Source organism: Epinephelus moara, chromosome 3, assembly GCF_006386435.1.
Source record: "Epinephelus moara isolate mb chromosome 3, YSFRI_EMoa_1.0, whole genome shotgun sequence".
Lineage (NCBI taxonomy): Eukaryota > Metazoa > Chordata > Actinopteri > Perciformes > Serranidae > Epinephelus > Epinephelus moara.
This window is the reverse complement of record NC_065508.1, coordinates 13,191,739-13,216,417: the sequence shown is the minus strand read 5'-3', so window position 1 is coordinate 13,216,417 and position 24,679 is coordinate 13,191,739. Positions and strand designations below refer to the sequence as shown.

Here is a 24,679-nt window from a genome sequence, read left to right as displayed (position 1 = left end):
CCGCTGTTTATGTGACAGTTTTACCCATGGTGGTGCTAAGGCTCAGGTCACAAGGTCAAAAACAGCAGTATTCTACCTGCTGGAAACGTGAATCTATGAACAGAAAAATTATATGCATGATTCATATGTAAAATGTAGGTTATAATATAACCCTAAGTAATGTTCAGTTAATGCACACAGCAAGTGTGGTGTCTGCTTATGTCATGGGTCAGGAGATACCACAACAGCACAGTTAATGGGAGACAGATACACATATGAAATATTTTCTCATCTTTATCTGATGGTGGCGCTACAGCAAGGTCACAGGTTCATCACAGGATAGCATGCATATGCTCAGCAATATATAGATGTGTGTGTGTGGGTAATATTAAAAGATCTGTTGTTGATCTCTGATCAGACAAACAAGTAGATACACAGTCACATGATGTCTTGGCATCTACTGACAGAGCTAATGGGCTGTATTTTTCATCAGCACCACAACAAAATGTGGTTTAGAAAGTTTGTATCAGATATGAGGGGTGAAAAAAATGTAAAACCCTTATTGCATGTAATGTAGTTTATATTCTGTGTTATAAGAAGTATGAAATTATCAAAAAAGTTGGACATTGATGGTGTAAAGTAAGATTTTAGTCCCTACACAATGCAATTGCAATTTCATTAAAAATAAAAATCTGTATGAACTGCTGTAAAAGCCCTGACTTTTAAATATATTATGATTGGCAGCAGTAGTTTGCATTAAAATGAATGGGTTTCTAATCAGTCTTTTTTACAATGCATGTATATTGCAATTTAGGGCTTTAACTATTTCATTGCACAGAACAAAAATGTTTCTGGGGCTGGTTGTGAAAAGCCCAATGCTGTGAGGCTACTATTCAGTCCTGTTATATATAAATGGGACCTGTGATTAGCACGTTTGAATGTATTACTGCAAACAACAGATCTGAAAGCAGTGTTTAAAATAAATAAATAAATTTAAAAAATCATGTCAACATATATTATTGCCAAATCCCTTGCTTCCAACTATAAATTGCTTGTCCCACTACCTTTGGCTTGAATTGCACAGTAGCTCTTTGATCTCCATGAGTCTGTGTTTTAATTAGGGATGAGGACACTATCATCTTTCAATCAGCTATCAAAATGAGGCCAAAATCATATTGTGCTGAAAAAAATAAAAACACTCCGTTTTGAGACCTAGAATGCATATTTAGTGCATTTATTATGATCTGATGCCTGCATGATACATTCCTATATGAGCCTAATAGGGACTACAGGCTCATAAGCAAACATAGCAATAGCACTGAATGAGTGCCTGCTGAAATTAAGTGTATACTTGCCGGAAATACTAAGAAAACACTGTGTGGTGTAGTCAGAGGAGTGACGTTTTCTTAATAAGAGTCTAAAATGAAAATAAAGGCTTATACAGTTATTAATAGGCAGACAATTAAATGGATTGTTATTGTGTTTTCATTCCAACTCACAGCCAAATCCTTTAAAATTTCACATTCATAGCGTAACTGTACCGTACGGGATGAGCAACCACGTCTTCTGTCGTTTGCACGTGAAAACGCGATGTTCACCTTATGCATTTTCAAAGTCACAATTTGCAAATAAGCTCACGTGTTTTGAGGTGAATGCACAATGGGGCTGGTTGATGAAGAGGTGGACAGCCCGTCCAACTCAACCGCACAGCGTTTTACAGCCGCCCCGTTCACTGACTACAAGCGCTGCACGTTGTCTCATTCATTTAACTTGCCTACTGTACACTACACTGAGCTCAACGTAGTGAATTCAATACTATGGCAAACACACTACACTACTACCAGCTCCAGCATGCTGGGACAGAAATATTTTTGTATCCACGCGCCTCAGAAAACTTCAGTGACGTTTCACAAAAGGCAGCCAATGGGACCTCGTCTTCTATTAGGACAATGAAAAGCTCCCGGTCAATCAGAGGAGCGCCAGACTGGGCGCTGGCCAATGGCGTGAGAGCCCCTCCGAGAGTAATGTTAGAGAGCTGAAGACTGAAGACACTGCGTATCGCCTGTGTTCCCTCACACACAGCCATTGCAGAGCATTGAGATCCAGCGATAGTCCCTAGGTAAGTATCACACACGAAAATTTTAAGTGTTCGTAACGATGAGAATGACGATAACATTTATTAATATCTCACGTATGTGTCCGCCATGATCAAATAAGAAGCCTTTCGCCGCTTGTAAATAATTTTATCGCCGGGAAACGTCAAGAAAACAACAAAAATTAGCCGGCGCTGAGCAGGTAACGGTAACGGACATTTACCCTGCCTGGGAGTGTGGACCAGACGCTCCATAAAAAGGCAGAAATTAATATTAACCTTGAGTGAATTCGACGAAAACGGTCGATTTCGTCAAAAAGGAATAATTCCGAATATTACTGTCGTGTCATTTCCACAAAATGGAGTCAAACCCAACGGTAGATATCGCGTAAAAATTCAGGAATGTCTAGCGGACAACACGGTTAGCGACAATGGTAGAAGACTCACCGTTTGCTAGCCATTGCAGTGCATTGCGAAGCTGAACGCCTGTCATGTGAAGGCTGGAGAGCGTGCGGGTTTCTGATTCAAACACAAAAAATTGTAAAAACCTAAGAAAAAGAGAGACCGAATCAGAATATATGTAGGCATATGTTTGTTTGTCACAATTCACCCGAGAAGACGGTGAAAAAATTACCTCACGATCTGCGCTTTACTGTAATGGCTGACTGTATTCGCATAGGAGGCAAGGCAGCGAGGCAAATGGAAAGCTAGTGACAGAGGCGCAGTTCAGTTCAACTTTTTCTAACCGTGTTTTCTCGCGAAACAAACCCGTAACTATTAAATGTAACGACGGCAAAAGAAAGTTCAACCCTTCGTGTTTCAAACGACGCCATTGCGGGATTTTTCCGATGCTTTTAAAGGGTTTTAATCGGGGGTTGAAATGAAGTGGTCGCCGCGGTCGCTCTGCCCTCTATTGCATGCAGTGCAATGGCTGTGCGTTGACACAAAGAGAAGGAGCCATATTCTCCATGTTAGTGGATGAAGACGAGCGGCCATTAGGAGCTCATAGAAACCAAGGCAGTAGCACAGCCCGCTCATAGACACAGTGCAGACCCAATGTATTACTATACAAACCGGCTAGTGCAATAGGAATCAATCGGGGAAATATTTTGTCAAGATCGCCGGCTTTCCAGACATATTTGTCGTGTTGCAAAGCGAACTGAAGGGCGGGAGGAGACATTTGAGGGGGACTTTCTTTCATGAAGAAGGCATTCTCACAAAATGGAAGAAGAAATATTGCCGTCGTTGTTGACCTCCTTTTCCTCAACGAAAGCCTATGCGCCATTACTACTTCGGTCGACACCGCTTTACTGGGAGTTACAGTAGCATTTAATAGGAAAATGTAAAGGAAAAATGAACAGTTTTAAACGTTTTCGCAAATGTTTCGCGACTATTTCCAGAGTAAGCCTGGATGAAGACAGATGAGAGAAGATTGTCAAATCACACTGAATCGCAGTTTTGAGTGTTTTTTCCAATAAATACGCCTTTATGTGTAATTTGTGTCTTTTTGTGTCAAAGTTATTTGTTTGATGAAAACATGAACATGAATGAAACGGGGAGTTTCCAGAAGGCCTATTCTTGTTGCAGATGGGGTTTGAGGGTATTTTTTTTTTTTTTTTGTGCAAAAACACGAGTCATTTTGTCTGAGAGCCAGGTCCTCCGTTATAGTCCCACAGAGGGCTAAGGTTTATGTTATGCAGTCGCACTTGGGGAACTTTTGCAGTTTCATGTCAAAGTGCATCGCTGCACGGAAAAACATATTTATACACGTTTATGTGGTTTCTATTATTGAATACGTAGCGAAGTGCGATGCCAGTTTTAAAGCACCAGAATGGGAGTTGACCACGGACCACTGAGTTTTATGGAAAGGCCATAGCACAGATTACATCAATAAATAAAGTCATTTTCGTCGCATTAGCTTCGTCTGCACCGGACGGCTTTATTTCAGAGGACTGGTCTTACGGGACCTAACTTAGTGCCGTTTGACAGCAGGGAGGGCGGGACACTTAGGTGGTGCCATCAATGCCAGTGGTGGATGGAGAGAAATGAAATACGTGCCCATTGTATGGTAAGACGAACGTGTGAGGCGGTTTAATCTTACCCGCTATATGATTAATATTAATAATTATGATTTTTAATAGATAATTAATTAGAAAAATATTTTTTTTTTAGAAATCCACTTATTGAATTTGTTTTTAAAAAAAAAATTATTTTATGTTTTATACAAAGCTTTTAGTATATAGAATCTAGGCAATTGTCCACTTATTCCTCTTTTCAAAGTCACACCTATCAATAAAATTCATACACTTCTGAATACCTGTGCAGCTGTATACTTAATCTCAGCATTTGTTTTTAGATACTGCCGCCAAGATGGTGAAAGAGCCAGGAAAGCCGAGGGGCAAGATGTCCTCCTATGCATATTTTGTCCAGACCTGCCGGGAGGAGCACAAGAAGAAGCACCCTGAAGCTTCGGTTAACTTTGCCGAGTTCTCCAAGAAGTGCTCTGAGCGATGGAAGGTAAGGATGGATTTCATTCTTGAGAACTGACCATATGTCACTTTACATTGGTGTACATAAAGATAATTCAGGTGCAGGATGTTGTTGGATAGTTTTACAGAGATGCTCACATTGTGCACTAAGTAAGACATTGCAGCACCCTCCCAGACCCTAAGAAGTCTGAGGCAAAGGGAATACTCAGACAGTACAATAAGCAAGTCACCTTTCTGTTTTCAGACTATGTCTTCCAAGGAGAAAGGAAAATTTGAGGACCTGGCCAGGCAGGACAAGGCTCGCTATGAGAGGGAGATGATGAACTTTGTCCCAACCAGGGGAGGCAAGAAGAAGAAGTACAAGGACCCCAATGCCCCCAAGAGACCCCCGTAAGTACTGCAGGTCAACACTTGATCTTACAGCCTCTTGAAATGGAAAAACACAATATGAATCTCTCTTTATTTCCCCTTCTTTGTCTTCCAGATCTGCCTTCTTCATCTTTTGCTCAGAGTATCGCCCTAAGGTGAAAGGCGAGACCCCTGGTCTGTCTATTGGAGATGTTGCCAGGAGGCTGGGTGAGATGTGGAACGGCACTGCTTCAGAGGACAAGCAGCCCTTTGAGAAGAAGGCAGCAAAACTGAAGGAGAAGTATGAAAAGGTAAAGAGATGGTGATGTATTGTATTGAGGCAACAAGATGATTCACATTGTGTGGTTCGTCCTTGTGAGCTTAAATTACAAACCAAAGTTCGGGCTCCTGCATTAGTTAAGTGTTTATTTTTATTCTTTTATTGCAGGAGGTCGCAGCATATCGTGCTAAGAGCAAAACTGGTGGCGGCGGTGGTGCAGCAGCAGCAGGAAAAGCCCCGGCCAAGGCAGAGAAGAAGGATGATGACGACGACGATGATGAGGAGGACGAGGAGGAAGAGGAGGACGACTACGACGATGATGACGAGTAGTCAGCGAGCGGCATATGTAGTGGTCATTTTCTTGTTTATAAAGCATTTAACCCCCTTGTACACACTTCACTTACCGAAAGAAAATACGTTAGTATGCAAGGGGTAGGAAAAAAAACAACAAAAAAGGCTGTGTATATCAGTTGTTTTTATGCTGTACAGTTTTTTTCTCCTTTTTGTATAGTTGACACTACACAAGTATCGTGTCTGTATCTTTCTGCCAGTCTTATTTTTTCAGTGATAGTTCCTAGACCACTATCCTGCCTGGTACAGTGTAAAGGGGTGGGCTTACAGTATTTACCCTAGCTAGTGGTGCACAGCACATAAAAATGTTCTGAGTTAGATCTGAGTGTTTCTTCTTTTTTTTTCTTCTTCTTCCTGTGTGTTTTTATTTTAAATGACATGTTATCAAAATTGACGTATCACAGTTGTTTTACTGATCTTTATGTACCACTGTAATAGCAAGAATAAGAGAAAAAAACGCCTTGTTTATTGTTGAGATTTAAATTGCTTCTGATGTCAATAAACATTTTTTTTTTAATAAATCAGTTTTGTGTGTGTGTGTGTGTGTGTGGCAGGGGGCACTTAAAAGGTATCGCTAATTTTCCTGCAGGTTTCCTCTTCGAAGATTAAATGGGTCTTTTGGTGAGAGCAGACTTAATTTACGTGAACATTAATGCACAATTCCTCTGAGTAAAAACTGTATAATGTGCACGGTCTGGAAGAGTAGTTGTAGGATAAACAGCAGCGTGTCAAAACAAACCTGCTTTTCCACTGCCAAAATCAATGCTAACAAAATGTAGTAGATGATTAATTGTACACCAGTTTATATGACTGACAATATTGTGGACGGTAAAGGTTTATGAGAGTCTCTGTGTGCTAACTTGGATTGCTGTAAAGTAAAATTGACTTGACTTGACGTGATGATGCTGGCAGACAATTGAACAGAGTGGGGGAAAAACAAGCGACTCAGGCCTTGATAAGCTGTGTCTATGAAGTATGACTCATCACCAAAACTGTTTATGCATCATATGTGCTTAAGCCTACTGTGGTTGTATGCAAACAAGCTATGTGCCAAGGCTCCTTGGCCTGGTGGAGATGCACTGAAAGTTGTAGCATGATTGCTCTGCATGCCTACATGCATCACTGACTGTTCCTGTTTTATTTAGATACAGCTGCTTCATCTCTCACGTACTCCTATCCAGGGCAAAAAAAAGCATTTATATAAGAAGGATTATGTGCTTTGAAAAACCCAGTGACATAAGAATATGGCTGATGTGTACGATGCACTGCGGTCCAAACCTAAAAGGCACACACACACACATTGTGTACATTGTGGTGTCAACAACACAGTTTCCCCCCATGGGAGAGAGCCTATTCAGACAGGGGGTTACCAACTTAGCCTGAGCGTATACAAGTATTCATAGGAATGAGCTGAGCAGCACAGACATGCCTGTGATCTGTGGTGTAAATTACAGGGATGTATTTTCTTCTGTGCTGCATATCTGCTCAGTCTCAGCACTAATGTCAGCCTTGGCCTACTAAATGAGCCTTGGTATCAAGTAGGCGAGAGGACAGGCAGACACAGGGCAGCAGCTGACCTTTGCACCGCTCTGAAGAAGCCCAGCCAGTCCCTGAAGGTGACATAGCCTCTTGCTATCATTCCTCACACCTAACTGAGGATGCTTGCTTTTCCTATCAAACTTGAATCCAGCAGATGATGGTAATCATGGTAAATTGTCCTAAACCTCCAACCTGGAGTCGCATCATGGATGTCTATATCAGTTATCTTTCCTGAAAATAGGAAAGCTAACTGGAGGCAAACATATACAATTACCAAACATGTGACAGCTGCAAGCTGCTGTCACTGCTGATTATTATTTCCCCCCACTGTTCCTGTGTGCAGTGTGCAGTATGGCCTGCCCACAGTTACAACAGATTGAGGGAAGCAGTTAAAATGGTGAGTGTTTACACTCACACCCACTGAATTGGCCAACAGATTGTGCTTTTCATATTGCGGTGGATCAGCAGGAAAATGGGAAACTAAGCCGGAACAGTTGCAGGGCCTCGTGGCTGCACTCAGCTGTTGATCAGTGTCTGTATGGGCCTGTACAGGCCAGAAGTGCGCATACAGTATAGCAGGTTTAGCTACACAGCGCCACTGCCGGCTCCACAGCCCGTTAATCCCAGCCACCTGGTGTCCGCTGCACACACTGCTCCAATCAGTGGTCTCCGGTGACACCTAGTGGTCTTATACTGCAACTGCATCAACACTGGTTATAAAATCCACCATCAGAGGTGAGAGCAGAGGTGTTTCCAAACTGTAGGTAATTTTCACTCCATATGTTATTAAAATAATACGTAAAATAAACTGTCAGGAGTGAAGGAAGGATTGAGACATTTAACTGAATCATAGTAGGGATTTGTGACTTCACCTGTGTCCGAGGTAGGTTGTTCTTTATACATTAACAGTTGCTGGAGTTTTGACTTCTTTATCTCTGTCGTTAAGTAAAAGTTAAAATACCACAATATCAAAATAAACCTGCTTTCATAGTTCCACCAGACTGTTAGCAGCAAAATGATTTTTTTTTTTTTTTTTGCACAATATCTTTATTGGTTTTTTTTCAAAATAATGCAAGACATACAAGAAAAATAAGGATAAAAGTAAAAAAAAAAAGGCAAATAAAAAGAGTGAGTAAAAAAAGAGCAAAAACTGAACAGGGCATGCACTTCAAGCAATGACATACATTGTTGCATCACTAGTACTCTAAGTTCAAACACAAATTCTCAAGGAAGAGGTGAGTGGCCTATTATAGATCTTATTAATGATCAGGGTCCCCATTAAACTTAGTAAGATGGTCTAAAAATGCCAAGTCTGGTAAAACTTCTTAAGATTGTTCATCATGCTGTATCGAATTTTCTCCATGTGCAGTACAGAGGTAAGTTCTGTCAGCCATGTCTTGAAAACGGGTACAATTTCTGACTTCCAGTGCATCAAAATCAGTCTCTTTGATATTATCATTCCATACATAATAGCGTTCTGGACAGGGAGGGTATGAGTCAGTGAAGACAGAGAATAGCCAAACAGTGCCACCTCTGGCTCGGGCTTGAACACACAATTATACATTTCAGAAAACCATTTGAACACTTTACTCCAGAAATCATGCAACTTTGGACACGTCCAGAAAAGATGGGATGGGGAGCCATCAGCAGACTTACAGCGATCACATAAAGGAGAGATTGTAGGATAGATTCAATGTAACTTAGTTTTTGAGTAGTGAAGTCTATACGTGACCTTAAATTGAATTAACTGATGTCTGACATTAATTGAACAGTATTGAATCCTACTGAGGCTCTCCTCCCAAACATTATCATCAATCTGTAATGCCAACTCATCTTCCCAAGCTGTCTTTAAAGAGTGAGTGGAAAAATTCACTTGACCAGAAAATACCTCAACAAAATCAGAAATCAAATGTTTTGCATCAGGAGGGCCGAGCTATCCTCAGGGAGAGACTCAAAATTGGGCACATTTTGGCGCACATAGTTCCTGATTTGTAGGTATCTAAAGAAGTGTGATGATGGAAGAGAAAACTTGTCTTTTAACTGAATGAATGAGGCAAACTCTTTGTTAATGTACAGATATTTTAAAATGACTATGCCTTTTAGCTTCCAACTGTAGAAAGTTGGATCAGAGAATGAAGGGGGAAATGCATGGTTACGACACAATGGGCTATAAACAGAAGTGTCAGGCAAATATGGCAGCATTTCTTAATTTGCTGCCATATTTTCAAGCAGTTGAGAATTATTCAGTTAGCAGCAAAATGATTGTACAAAAGTAAAAACACTCATTAAGGAGACAAATATATACTTTATTAATCCCAGAGGGGAAATTCTATTTTTTTCATTCTGTTGTCATATACACACAGGCCTGAATTACACACACATGCACAAACAGGACTTATACATGCATTAAATGGAGAGATGTCAGAGCGAGGGTGCTGCCCAAGGACAGGTGCCCCACACAGTTGGGGGTTTGGTGCCTTGCTCACTTTGGTAGTGCCAAAGAGGCAAACTGGCACTTCTCCAGCTACCAGTCCACACTGCATATTTGGTCTAGACAGGGACTTGAACTGTTCCCAACCCAAGTCCCTATGGGCTACTGCCACCCTGGAGTCTGATTGGCTCCTGTAAGAATGTGATATGATATTACTGGATCATTATCAATGTATAAATGTTTAAGCTGCATTTTAATGCTGCTGCAGGTGGAGGTGGAGGTGGAGCTTTATATTTTACATTCAGTGTATGAAAATGCATCCCATTTTCTCAGCTTATCAAATGTTCTGAGTGTACTATATCAATCTGCAAAGTAACTGGGGCTGTTAGATAAATGCAGTGAGGTAAAAAAAAAAAAGCAATATAATAGTACTTAAGTAAATAACATGTTCATCAGTAAGTGTTTATGAATAAGTACAGTACTTAAGTAAATGCACTTAATTACTTCCCACGGTTGGATAATTTATAATTGTGCCAAGATGTGAAAATATGAATTGTATCAAGTAAAACACTGTTGAACCAATTAACATAAAAAAGGCTTGAAAATTAAACAGGACGGCAGAAGAGGTACCTGCACACCAATGCAACTGGGCTGGACAGCCACAAGATAGGTTCACAGGCTGAGATCACTGCAAAGAAATGTCAGTTTATTTAGGACATTCGTGCACAAAAAGAAGGATGCTCAAAGTGCAAAAAAATAACTGATGAAAGTCAAAGACTGAAACGTTTGCTGCTGTTTTTATGAACTTTTTTGTATTATTAATTTTTCTCTTCTGCCGTCCTTTCTTGGTTATCCATTGACCGACGCACCCAAGGTTAACTTTTTGTTGCCCTAAGTGGGTGCAGTTTCACAGTTCCCCTAAAACTTTGAAAATTAAATAGGAATTTTATTTTTTTTATTTGTAGTTATTTTGTGATTATCACAGGCTGACCACCCCTACCTGCATCACAGATCATAAAGATCTGTCATAGAATTCCAGTGCTGGCCTAACCAGTTATAATTACAAGTTATATTTATGCAAATGGGTTCTTTTTTATTGCAAACAAACATGTTTACCTTACATGATGCTCTCAGATATTGCAACAAAACTGGACAAAAATAAGGAATTAAGTCGCCCTACTCTTCCTTTGTGTGTTATAAACAAAACTGAGACTGATGGTCAACAGGTGGAGGTGATTTTATGGTGATGGTAATACATGGTGTGTGGTATCAAAATAAAAAACAATGTAAGAACAATTTAAACAGTGTTGCCTTGCAAAGGCAGATACCATAGAGAGGCATACTGCAAAGAATATTAGTAACGGATATTTTGCAGTGAGGTTCACTTTGGGGAATAAATAAATATTGCACAGAATTGACAGTGTAGATATACTGTGTTGTGTTGATATACATGATGTTTTCACTGTGTAAACAAACAGAAAGAAAAAAGAGCAAATGTTTTTTCTCATATTTATTTTTATTTTGTCATCATTTTTACCTTGTAGACAGCCACCTGAGCTGTTTGATTCCCAAGCTGGGTTTATTTTCCAGTTTGTAAATTTGAGCCGGTTACTGGCTGATGTGCTTTCTTTGTCCTGAACAGCATCGACCCCCAGAAATTTCTCAGAGGGTTGGTCAGATGGGGCCACAAAAAGAAAGCCATAATTTCAGGAATTCTTTTATGCTGTTGAAGTAAAGGTCAGTTAAAAACCATGTCTGTATTAGAATTAATGAAATGCATACTGATATACTTTGGTTTAATTTTTTACTGTTGATATTATTTATTATCTGATGTGCGTAGACTAATACTGGTATTTAACATTTTGAGTTCTAAAACAATCCCGTTTTAATGTGTTATGTATCTGTATATGTGTCAGGTTGTTCTTCAAATAGGCTGGTTGTCCTTTTCCTTAAAAAGACAAATACACAGCTTTTATTTGAGGCGTACATTGAATATAAGGAACTAAACATTTACTGGGAACAAGTGTTCACAAGTTTATAACACCACACAGAGGCAGCAGTTTCATTAGGCTTTTGCAGCTGACTCTATTATTATAAAGACAGTATTCTGTGTTGGGAATATGATGCCTGATGAAGACCCAAGACTGAAATGGAATTCAACTTTTTTTCCCCACCTGTGTGGGCAGGAGTTTATGCATTAGACAACACTTAGTTTGATTCTCTTGCTGAGAAATTAGCCACTAAAAATGCACAAAGACTCAGTTTGTATAAAGTGCAGAGCCAGCAGAGACCAAGGCACTGTGATCAGTCACCCCCTAATGAAGACCTAAACCTGATGATAGTAATTTCTACTCAAACAACCACTTTTCTCAAACGGCATTTTGCACAGCCAGGAGTCAGCAGCCAGCGTGAGAGGCACATCATAACCCTGTGCCTATCGAGTTTGTGTTCACTGAAGTGAGCATGTCAAGGCTCTGCAGAAGACTGCAGAATGCTTTGATTAATTGATTTTTTTCTGGATAAGAGGAGTGACATCCCATAGGATGATGATTCTGTGATTTTTTTTCTTTCTTTTTATCTATTTTCTTTTCTAAGGCAACTCCTTGTTATAACAATGTGTGTATTATTTCATAATATTGTGCGCATGCATGTGTGCAGGACCAGTGTGAAAAAATCCACATTTTCTATATTAATGACATATTTTTAGTGTTTGAAGTGTGTTAAATGTTAGTCTCTTGTATGGGGAAAATCGCCCACACACTGACAAAGAACTAAAAGAATGTTTTCAGATGCAATACAAGAGCAGTTTATTACAGATATACAACAGGGAGAAAAATATCACATAGGTATATATTGTGCACAGTACGACAGAATACATGAAATATATCCTTTTTCATGCACTGTCAAACTATGACCTCACATCATGTCAATCACATTTAAAACACCAACTCCGAAACTTATCATCAAAGTTTCAGAACACATTCAATTTTCTTTGTGTTTTTCACATCTGTCAAAAGCCTTTAGACAGCTGTTTGACCAAGAGCAGTTTAAAAAATGTGCCGTAACCTGCGGGTCACATACATCTGCAACCAGAGAGAGGAACAGGGCAGGAGTGGACGGCAGGCCAGCAACAAAAAGAAGTGGAAATACATAGGAGCAGTGTCCTTCTTATGCTCTTCCACGACAAAGAAAAGGCAACATAAACATATGCAGAAATGTACAACAGCAAGTATGATGCTTGCAGCAGAGTGCAAGTGAATAGCAGCATAGTAGTCTTTCAGACTCATTAATAACATTCATAACTCATTTCATCTTGCATTTGGAAAGATGCGCTCAGAGAGCGGCGGCAGCCCAGGCAGGTAGGCCAACTTTAGTGGCCTTTAGTGGTGGTTGGTTCAGGATTGTCTGAGCCAGGGGAGCTGCTGCATCTGCTCCAGAGTGGGGCGATCCTCTGGGTCCACAGCCAAACACACATTCAACAAATTCAGGCAGCCTTAGAAGAGAGAGGGCAGAGAACGAAGCAAAGATTAGGGTGGGAGCTGCAGTTATTGTCAGTACCAAATCTCAGGTGCTGTATTGACAACAGCATTGTCTTACCTCTAGACAACTGCCTGCTGGACTTTAAACCTTTGCGGAGAAAGCTGTAGGTGGTGAACTGATCCACCAGCATGTCATGCAGCAGCGCGCCCAGCTGCCAGACTGTGGTGGGACCGGCCTCATATGTTCTGTGTCTCAGGTACTCTGGTGGCACGTATGCAAATGTTCCTACAATACACAGACACACACATGGAGACAGAGAGAAACAAAGAATGAGGAGTGAGTTTTCAATGAAGGTCATCGCTCCAGAGATCAACAGATGGATGAAGAGCAGGAGCAGAAGGCAGACATCGTACCAGCAAAGACACGACAGGGTTCATTCTCAATCAAGCAGCCACATCCAAAATCAATGATCCGCACTCGGGGGACATCGGAGCTGGTCTCAATGAGGACATTGTCCGTTTTGATGTCCCGATGGAAGACTCCCACCGAGTGCATCTTGATGCATGCTTCCACCAGCTGCTTCATGATGTTCTGAGACAGAGACAAAGACAAACAGATGAGTTATAGTGGAGTGACGAAGGGAGTGTAGGGTGGTACTTTCACATTATGTGACAATGTTGCAGCTTCCACACAAAACTGTTGCTCAAAGTTCAGTTACGTCCATTTGAGAACTGAGCTGAGAACAATGACATTTAAATGCTGGTGACACCAAAGATAACACAGTGTAAGGGTGCCTGGGTGTAAAGGTGTTTCTGAACTGAGTGTGAAGCCGGACTGCAAATAAAGTCCATGTTGATGCAAATTTGGATCCACAAAGGGTTGCACAAATTGAGGCAAGAAAATGTTTCAGCTCCAGCAGAAGCTTTGCTCTCATCTTGAGGCTTTATGACTCCAATTCATGAACTTACAGAGACAAGACAAAAAGGACTGCTGGCAAGCTCACAGCTAACATTGGCTGTTTGGGACGACTCAACACACACTGCAAAAACAATCCAGCATCACTATATAATCTATTAACTAATAATAAAGCCATTACTTACAACTTAGGAACCCTTTATAAAGGTGGACTACGAGACAGTGGTAACTAAATATGAAACAAATTTAAGATTTAGGTTTTTGTATGCACCAAATTTTAAAAATGTAGGTGTGATAGCAGCCCTCAACTCTCCACAGACACTGACAACATTGAAAATTGTAAGCTTGGCACAGTTTTAAGGGAACACCACACACAGATATGAAAACATGCTCCAACCAGTTTCAGTACCTTAGCCTGGTCTTCTGTCAGAGAATCACAGCTGTTGACATAGTCCAACAGGTCCATAGAGGGGACTGGTCTCTCCATGACCAGGAGAATCTCCTGGTCCAGATCATACCAGTCCAACAATGTGACAGCAGCAGACTGTCCCACTAAATGTGGTCCACTTGCCACCTTCATCATTAGGACCGCCTCCAGAGGGAGCGAGTGCGACATCCCATTTATGATCTGAAAGAAACAAAATACAGAACAAAATTTGTGGTTGTGAATGTGTGTTTTAATAGAGGTGGTTGTGAATGTGTGTTTTAATAGAGGTGGTTGTGAATGTGTGTTTTAATAGAGGTGGTTGTGAATGTGTGTTTTCCTCGTCAACAACAGAGTAACAACAAAGTGAAAAAGTTCAACCATGATTTTAACAGTTGATGCTGAGACATCAGATTAAGTCACTCACCACTTGCCGATATTTGACGCGAGCTTTAGGGATGCGTTTGATCGCCACCTACAGGACAGAATCACCAGTGCTTTGGTTAGTACAGGGAGTGATGACTTTGTGTGTATGTGTGATGTGAGAATACGGATGTTATACTTACCGGTAAACTGTCGGAGTTCCTTACTCCAGCATAGACCGAACCAAAGCCTCCTTCTCCGAGCTTATGAAGCTGCAGGTACTTGGCCTCAAAGTTGGCTGCACACACACACAAACACACAACAGTCAGTTGTGAGGAACGTCTAACACTGAGCCTGTTTATATCTGGTATTAACATGTATCTCGAGTGATCTGATCACAAGTGGACAGGGCTGAATACAAGTGTAAACAACCAGCAAGCAAGCAGTTAGTGAGAGTGTGGACATAGTAACTGTTCATGGGGCTGTCTCGGCTGTCCACTTCACAAACACACACTCACATACAGTCATCTAATTATTTCTCACACTATCAGCTTACCTCTGCTGGAGCTGACTGAGTCGAACGCACTCCCGTTGTCCTGTTGGGAGGCTGAAGGGCTGCTGGAGCTCGGGGAGACTTCACAGCCGCTGTCCCTTCTTGGCGTCCTGGGAGTCTCTGTTGCTGGCATATGCTCAGCAAAGGCCTCCGTCCGACCCTCAGTCTCTGTGACGCCCACCACTGACACCTCAGTGGGCTTGTCAGTGTTTGCATCACAGTTGTCACCCCTCTGTTTCTTACTGGGGGTCTTGGTTTGGGTGTTGGCCTTCCTTTTCGTCCCCTTGGCCTGCACAGTCTCCACTGCCACTATAGTGGGTTCACTGCTACCTCGCTGCCTTTTTCTGGGTGACTCTGGGCAATCCAAGCTGATCTTTCTTTTCTGGCTTGTCACCTCAGAGTCTTCTCCCTGGCAGATCTTGGGTTTGAGCTCTACAAACAAAAGAAATCCACTTTACATCAACTTGTTGATCTTAAATGATTCTGTGAAAGTCTGTATTAAGTTTAACAACATTGTTTTGTGATGTTCAGTCCCACCAGTTTCAAATTTAACTGTTTTCCCCACAACATCTGCACATGTAAAATACTGTATGATAAGGTCAGGTAAAGACTGTTACAAGGTCACAGTTTACAAAGTGAATTTCAGGTCTGTGACAAGACACAAAGTTTGATCTCCTGCATAAAAGTCAGATGTCCTGCATGACTACCCACCATCACTATGTCTACACTGTTATCAGTGTCAGCAAGTGACTAAGTACATTTAAGTCACTGCACTTAAAGGAAGACTCAACCCATTAAATGACCATTTGTAAATCAATTAGTCGTGCTTTCTTACCTTGAACTCGTGGAGCTGTTTTCCTCAAAGGCGTCCACAGAAAAGGATGAACAAATCGGTTTTCTGATGGACCGGGGAACTTGTTCAGCAACAGCACAACTGTATTAAACATTCAGACAAAATGAAATTAATTACTTTGTAAACAGGTTAAAATATTTTGACTGCACTGACAAATATTCAACTTTTTGCATGAAAAACACGCTGAACTACAGAAAAAGTGACAGTAAGTGACTTTTTGCATGTAAAAACAGGTGAAGCTGTTTGACAGGATTTCACACTTACATGAATCGTTCTCTGGGTTCAGAGAATGTAGAGTTTTTGACGTCTCAGCGTCCATGTTGTTTTGTGAGCGTACTCGATAGGAATGTCTCCGAAAAATCGTGTGTGTGTCTCTCCAATACTTGTGTAAAACTCTGCTGAATTGTGGAGAGAGGGTCTACTTACCAGTTTCTGTGTGTTCCGAGGTCTTTGGTGGTGATTCTGAGTTCCATTTTGTGACATCACGTTTTGATGTCAGGCTAAAATACCATGGCAACCAAAAAACTACCATTGGTTCAAAATTCAAAAAGCCAAAATCAAACAAAAACAAGATTACACATTTATCATGTGATTATCATGATGTTATTTGTTTATTGATGATAAATTATTGATGAGACCTGCATTCACTGATTTCTTTGGTCGCTCGAGGACAGTGCAACAAGCTGTATGCACAACATCATCATCTTATGAACTTAACATGGCGAATGTGTTGGGAAGTTACTGANATGAGACCTGCATTCATTGATTTCTTTGGTCGCTCGAGGACAGTGCAACAAGCTGTATGCACAACATCATCATCTTATGAACTTAACATGGCGAATGTGTTGGGAAGTTACTGAGTTATGACACATCCAGCAGTTACAGACATGGGCAGATTATGAGACAATGGGCCCCTGGGCAGAGACACACAGGAGGAGGACACACAGACTTTGTGGTGGTTTTGCGTCTCTTTGTACGTAGTTGTCATTTATCTTTTTGTTGATTTGTGTCTTTTTGTGGCGATTTTGAGTCCCAGCTTAGTCGATATGTGTTGATTTGACTTTTGACATCTTGCAAGTTAAGGCCAAGGGCCCCTCTGCCACTTTGGGCCCCTGGACCTGTGCCTTGTAGGCCCGTTTAGTCATCCATCCACAGTTACAGACAAACACTGTCATTTATTTGGAGGCATATTTCTTCCACCTGATGAATTTAATTATTTCATCCTGTACCATGTCAACATACCTGAAAGTGGAATCACTGATATCATAAAGTAGCTTGCTCATGTGGCTGACAAATTGCTCAGTAACTAAAGTATCTGAAGCTACTGTGGGGACTGGACTGAGAGCATACAGCAGCTCCCCAGACGGACTTCAGCCCCCACAACAACTTGAATTCAGCCAGCACAAGGGGTCTGATCCCGGTCTGCCCTGACTCCCTGCTGGATCAGCAACCTTTCTTTTGCTGCTGTTACACAGGTTAGACGCTGGATGATCCAAAACTGGGAGGCTGTTACTGTAAAAGCTGTTTGGCCGGAAGATTTATTCTCTTTGGAACAACTGTGACTCCTCTTACATTAGATCTTGTTGATTAATCCCCAAGTTTTTTGTTAGAGATGAATGTGGTAAATGGAGAAGGTGCTAATCCACTGAGAACTTTGAATATTAAACAAGCATTGCGTAATTTGACAGGATTTTCCCTGCAAAGGAGACCATACAGTATCTAGGATGTGTGTGTATAACAGTGATAACAGCTTTTAGGTTTATTATCCAGGACTTTGAAAGCTTGTTTATATGCTGTTTGTCAAGGCTTTAATGTTGTATGTGTGGTAGGAGACCAAGTGGTTATACAGTAGTTTTTGGCTCTATGAGCTGTCTTAAACCCGCCTGTATTATGGTGCTGGGATCGAGGTTCCTGCCATACAAGGACCCAGTTTACAAGGACCCATGTTTGGACCTTGATGACCTTCAGACCTCCCTGTATCTCACTGGGTGAAGACAGCCTTCTTTAGGGGGAAGACGTCACAAGCATGAGCAGCTACAGAATCAAGAGACATCTGCACATTTGGTCCATCCTGGCTCTGTTGCAACAAACTGTGGAGAAATTAGTTTAGTTTGATTTGATCAAGTAAATATTGCAAATGAAAAAAACATCAAAAAAGAAAAATTTGAGTTGATTGAAAACTTTGTTTGTGTGTACGTGAAGCAGCAGGGTGCTTACTTGATGCATTTTCAGGGGATGGAGCAACCAGTTTCCCTCATGTCCTCCTCTGTCACCTCTAAAATCCTCACAGATGATTGCACTGACATATTTTCCAGGAAAGCACCAGTATTTGGGATGTCTCTGCCATAGGATGCAAACAATCCCAGAGGTGATTTGTAAATGCACATCTTATTCCATCAGAGGCTCCTCTCCCATGGGAGGCCTCACTGAAGTCCCATGTTTCTGTCTTAAAGCCTTTCATAAAAGGCACTGTAGAAGATAGGTAGGATGCTGCCTTATTCCTGGACTGTGACGTCAGCCCACCTGAGAGGGAGTGGATGTTTTTTGCCAGGGGGTCGCTGGCTCTAATGTGATCCAGGACTGAATCCAAATGTGCCCATGTGGCGACAGCATTGTGTCGTAGACTACCAGATACAGTTGCAACTGTTTCAGCTATGCCGCCACTGAAGTGCATCACCCCTGTGTGCAGCATGATCCACAAAGGTGTTTCCCTAATTTCTTTATACCATTTGCAGGTGTAGTTTTCACTGTAGATGTCATGGACTTCATTTTCAGTCGAACTCTCTTTAAAGTTTTTATGGGAAACAGGGTCCAGTGTTGTACTAAAGAGGAGGCTACAGATACGGGGCAGGTCTGTCTGTGTCAGAACAAGAAGCTTCTTTATGATAGAAACTTTATTTTCAAGGCTTGCTGTCTTTATCTTAAACTCAGTGGTCGTGCCATCCTGCAGTTTGTTGTTTTCATTTGTTTTTGTCATAGATTTCAACCAAGTAATCCATTCACTCCACGATACGTAGTTATTTTCTTGTGGTAGAATCAAGTGGTAACCTCCGGAGATGAAAAATGAAGCTAGAGCGGAAATGCAAAAAAACTGCAGCTTCTCGAATGACCACCTTAGGCTGGATCCAAAAACAAGCCAACCCCTATAGACACCCATTTTAAAATGCCCCGCTTTACTGTCACGTTTGTCAAGGCTGAACCCAAATGCAGACATAAGACAGGGGAGTAGATCTAACACAAGTCTTTTAGGGTGTTTTCACACTTGGTCCTTTTCAGCTCTCTAAGCGGACGCCGATACAGAGGCGGTCCTGGCTAGTTTTACGTCCTGGGCGAACCATCCCTCGGCCCCTTTTGTGACACTTCTTGATGTGAAAACATTTTAGACATTTTAGAAAAGACATCAGCTTTGCCTGACACCCACTATTGTATTTGTGAAACATTTATTTTATTTGTGAAAATGCTAAAGGTGAGATTTCACCTCTTTTGTTTTATACCTATACCTCATTATGCCAGGTCCAGATCAAAAACCACTGTAGCTAGACTTCTCAAATCTGGACTAGATTATCCTACAGAGGCTAAACATTCATTATAACACAGTTTCTGATTTGTGAAACCTTTACTCTATTTGTGAAAATGCAATAAAGGCACATTTCACCGTTTTTTCAGCATATAGACCACATTAGACTGGGTCCAGATCAAAAACTGCTATGCCTTGACCAATCAAATCTGCATTGGATTAATCTACAGAACCTGAAGATTCATAAAAACACAGTCTTTGATTTGTGAAAAATGTATTTTATTTATGAAAATCAAAAACTGTGTCTGAATGAATGTTTAGCCTCTGTACGATAATCTAGTCCAGATTTGAGAAGTCTAGGTACAGTGGTTTTTGATCTGGACCTGGTCTAATGAGGTCTAGGTATAAAACAAAAACAGTGAAATCTCACCTTTAGCATTTTAAATGCTAAAGGTGAGATTTCACTGTTTTTGTGAAAATGCTGCATTTTCATAAATAAAATAAATATTTCACAAATTCAATAGTGGGTGTCAGGCAAAGTTAATGTCTTTCCTAAAATGTCTAAAATGTTTTCACATCAAGAAGTGTCACAAAACAACAGTCAAACAGTCGCACTGCAAATTAAGTCAATTTCCCCTTAACTTTCTCCTTAAGTGCCGAATCGGAAGCTAACTTCAGCTTCGTTGGGCCTCCGCGGCTCAGTTGTCCAGGTACTACTGGGCAGTCATGACACCAATGAAAGAGGAAATTACTGGACCTGGAGTCGGACTTCTCTGTCGCCGGTAAGCCGTTATCTTACGCCGCAGAGCACTATGAGCCTCCACCGTATTCCTGTCTGTGACCCCCGTTCAACCCACAACCTCCAGGATTCGCCTTTCTTTTCTGCTGCTGGTTGAAACGTGATAATAGGGGCGCCCCCAATGTTTTTAGCCCTCTAGATCACATGTATTGCACTGGGACGCTTGAAAAACGGACAAAACCACGTCAGCCCATAACACTTGCAAGGACGTAGGACGAGCACATCTCCAGATGTGGAATGTAGAATGCATCAAACAGCAACAGTCTACAGCACACAGAAACACTGAGGTTTTCCTCCAATATTAAATTCATTTTAAAGTGAGGGGCTTCATAAACCCACTTCAGTGCCACATCAAAGTAAAAATGAAACTATGTCAATATATATTATAAAGAGGTTATAGTGTGACCAGAAAGAGGACTGAGGCCCCATCAGAACTGAGGCTGACCAGACAGAGAACTGAGTTGTCTTTAAAATGAACTGACAATGTGAACACAAAAAGAACTGAGTCCTTTTTCTGTTGGTCTACTTTTTAATGCACTTTAAGAGGACTGAGTTCAGTTTGTTTAAAAAGGACTATATGTGAAAACACCCTCCATGAAAAAGTGAGTGGTAAAAAGGGTCTTGGGGATGACGAGCAGGAATTCCAGCAGAAGGGAGTGGGTGTCTTGTCCAGGGGTGGATGGTCTAGGCAGGAGGGGTTTTCTGTGAGTGATGGCTGGCTGGCCTCTTGGTAAACATGGAGAGGTGACTGGCTGACTGGCGTCTCTGGTGAGAGAAGAACAGGTGTGAATATTCAAGGCAGGCAAACAAACTAAAATATATCTGAAACAGACTGGCAAGCAAACTGAACAGGAGCAAGATGTGTGTCTCTTCACAAACCAGGTAGGTACAACAATCTGACGGGAGCTGGAAGCAGGCACCGAGTATTTGTAGTGGAGAGGAGTGGCTTGATTGGAGGACCGGTGTGCTGATTATGGATGGAGAACAGGTGTGCTGAGACTAGGAGAATGAGAGAAGCACCTCACTCACACAAACGTAAAAAATAAATATAAGGTCAGATACCCCCACACTGTTGTTACAGGTCATGGAGGAGGATTTGTGACATTTACAGCAGATATTATATGTTTACAGCCTGGTACTAAAGCTAATTTCCCAGTTCATGAAAACAGTTTGTGGTTGAATTTTTATGTAACTCACCTGTTTAAATGTTATTAAGGCTTATAGTGACTCATAATTAAGGACATGGCTGATCTGAGTGACAGGTGGGTGCCGTTCATTGAGAGCAGTACCATAGTATAACCCCAGATTCACAAGGTATAGACCCTTTTTGTGCTTGTAAACAGTAGTGACGCATTTTGTGGGTGGAGCTGCACTGGTGGTAGAAAGGAACTGTAAAGGCGTCAGTGTGAGCACCAAATAAAACATAGAAAGCACTATAACGTTTATATTTCTCAACTGACTGGAATGAATCATTTTTATATCCTTGAGTTTATGATCTACATGTAGTGGAAAAAAAGTTTTGTCTCCAGTTAATTAGAATCTTGATATTTAGGCTATAATCACTGCTGGACGCTCAGTAGAGGAGTGTGTTTGGCTTATATAAACACAGTTATTTACATGGTGAAAGATAATTCATCATCATGAGGAATTGTAAAAACATATGCTGGTCAATTATGGATTTGGCGTATTGTCCTTGAGCAATAGTTGTGGAGTTGTCCAATTTAATGTGGCAGTAGTACTTATGAACTCGCTGGCACGCTAGCTAGCTAACGCTGTCTGCTTATTAACACCTTGATCATAACGAAGTATATTAACTTTCACCACTGCTCATTTTAGAAAGGTGTTTTTTGTTTATGTTATGTTAACGCATGTCCTGATTTTGCCAAGTGGTTGTTGTCCTGAGAACTGTCTCAGCCAATCAACGTTTGTGATGCCATCAGACAGAGCCCTGCAAGATATAGACAAATTGGCTACACACACAAACACACAGGGTTCCTCGTCAACAACAGAGTAACAACAAGGTGAAAAAAGTTCAACCATGATTTTAACAGTTGATGCTGAGACATCAGATTAAGTCAGTCACCACTTGCTGATACTCAACATCAGCTTTAGGGATGCGTTTGATCGCCACCTACAGGACAGAATCACCAGTGCTTTGGTTAGTACAGGGAGTGATGACTTTGTGTGTATATGTGATGTGAGAATACGGATGTTATACTTACCGGTAAACTGTCGGACTTCCTTACTCCAGCATAGACCGAACCAAAGCCTCCTTCTCCGAGCTTATGAAGCTGCAGGTACTTGGCCTCAAAGTTGGCTGCACACACACAAACACACAACAGTCATGTTCTAGCACAGTTGTGAGGAACGTCTAAAATAACCTGTTTATATCTGGTATCAACATGCATCCCGAGTGATCTGATCACAAGTGGACAGGGCTGAATACAAGTGTAAACAACCACCAAGCAAGCAGTTAGCGAGAGTGTGGACATAGTAACTGTTCATGGGGCTGTCTCGGCTGTCCACTTCACAAAACACATGTTAACACAGCCTGTTCTCACTCCCAACTCGTCAATGATTTTGGTGTCAGATAACTACCGACAGAGGCACTTTTCATGGCGGTATGATACACATGAGGAGTCTGCTACCTCTGACGCTGCTGGCAACAACTGCTCTCGTCAAATACCACGTCCTTCCTTGGTTATCCATTGAGCGATGCACCCAAGATTAACTTTTTGTTGCCCTAAGTAGGTGCAGTTTCACAGTTCCCCTTAGACTTTGATAATTAAATAGGAATTTTATTTTGTTTATTTGTAGTTATGTTGTGATTATCACAGTCTGACCACCCCTACCTGCATCACAGATCATAAAGACCTGTCATAGAATTCCAGTGCTGGCCTAACCAGTTATAATTACCAGTTATGTTTATGCAAATTGTTTCTTTTTTATTGCAAACAAACATGTTTACCTTACATGATGCTCTCAGATATTGCAACAAAACTGAACAAAAATAAGGAATTAAGTAGCCCTACTCTTCCTTTGTGTGTTACAAACAAAACTGAGACTGATGGTCAACAGGTGGAGGTGATTTTATGGTGACTTACACACACTCACACACACACACACACACACACACACACACACGCATACCTCCATACAGGCATACACACACATGCCCACAATTAGCCGACCAACAGAGACCTAGTGACGGGCATGTGACCCTAACACATTCCTTGCTCCGACAGAATGAATTTGATCATAAGATAAGATAAAATAAGATAAGATAAGATAAGATAAGATAAGATAAAAAACACTTTATTGATCCCTTAATGGGAAAATTCACTTGTTACTGCAGCTCAAATAGCACAGATAAAAAAAAATGTTGAATGGCAATAGAATACTTAAAATAATGAATAAAGATAAAATACAAAAAGATAGTCTATATACCAGAATTAGAAAAATATAAAGTACTAAATTTAGACACAACTACACACTCAATACTATTTACACTATATACAACTTTCACTTATGCACATATGGAAAAAATAACATATATGAATATATGTATGGGTATATATTGACAGCTGTACAGGATAATTGCACATCGGATGTAATAAATGGTGTGTGGTATCAAAATGAAAAACAATGTAAGAACAATTTAAACAGTGTTGCCTTGCAAAGGCAGATACCATAGAGAGGCATACTGCAAAGAATATTAGTAACGGATATTTTGCAGTGAGGTTCACTTTGGGGAATAAATAAATATTGCACAGAATTGACAGTGTAGATATACTGTGTTGTGTTGATATACATGATGTTTTCACTGTGTAAACAAACAGAAAGAAAAAAGAGCAAATGTTTTTTCTCATATTTATTTTTATTTTGTCATCATTTTTACCTTGTAGACAGCCACCTGAGCTGTTTGATTCCCAAGCTGGGTTTATTTTCCAGTTTGTAAATTTGATTTAATTTTTTACTGTTGATATTATTTATTATCTGATGTGCGTAGACTAATACTGGTATTTAACATTTTGAGTTCTAAAACAATCCCGTTTTAATGTGTTATGTATCTGTATATGTGTCAGGTTGTTCTTCAAATAGGCTGGTTGTCCTTTTCCTTAAAAAGACAAATACACAGCTTTTATTTGAGGCGTACATTGAATATAAGGAACTAAACATTTACTGGGAACAAGTGTTCACAAGTTTATAACACCACACAGAGGCAGCAGTTTCATTAGGCTTTTGCAGCTGACTCTATTATTATAA

General features: G+C 40.8%; 2 protein-coding genes across 2 annotated transcripts; one reads left to right on the top strand and one right to left on the bottom strand.

The window, feature by feature from the left end:
• Window positions 1–1,954: 1,954 nt before the first annotated feature.
• LOC126387748 (high mobility group protein B1-like) lies at window positions 1,955–6,063 on the top strand. The gene is made up of 5 exons (XM_050040386.1): window positions 1,955–2,098; window positions 4,428–4,588; window positions 4,805–4,950; window positions 5,045–5,219; window positions 5,357–6,063. Exons 2-5 carry the CDS (start codon window positions 4,442–4,444, stop codon window positions 5,516–5,518), a joined length of 630 nt encoding a protein of 209 aa, XP_049896343.1. The 5' UTR covers window positions 1,955–2,098; window positions 4,428–4,441; the 3' UTR covers window positions 5,519–6,063.
• Window positions 6,064–12,904: 6,841 nt separating this feature from the next.
• LOC126388111 (serine/threonine-protein kinase pim-1-like) lies at window positions 12,905–18,771 on the bottom strand. Its single transcript, XM_050041001.1, has 8 exons — window positions 18,621–18,771; window positions 15,248–15,676; window positions 14,895–14,989; window positions 14,756–14,803; window positions 14,314–14,532; window positions 13,403–13,580; window positions 13,107–13,274; window positions 12,905–13,002 (listed from the first exon to the last, which is right to left on the bottom strand). The coding sequence occupies exons 1-8, from the start codon at window positions 18,769–18,771 to the stop codon at window positions 12,905–12,907; spliced, it is 1,386 nt and encodes a 461-aa protein (XP_049896958.1).
• Between the last annotated feature and the right edge of the window lie 5,908 nt (window positions 18,772–24,679).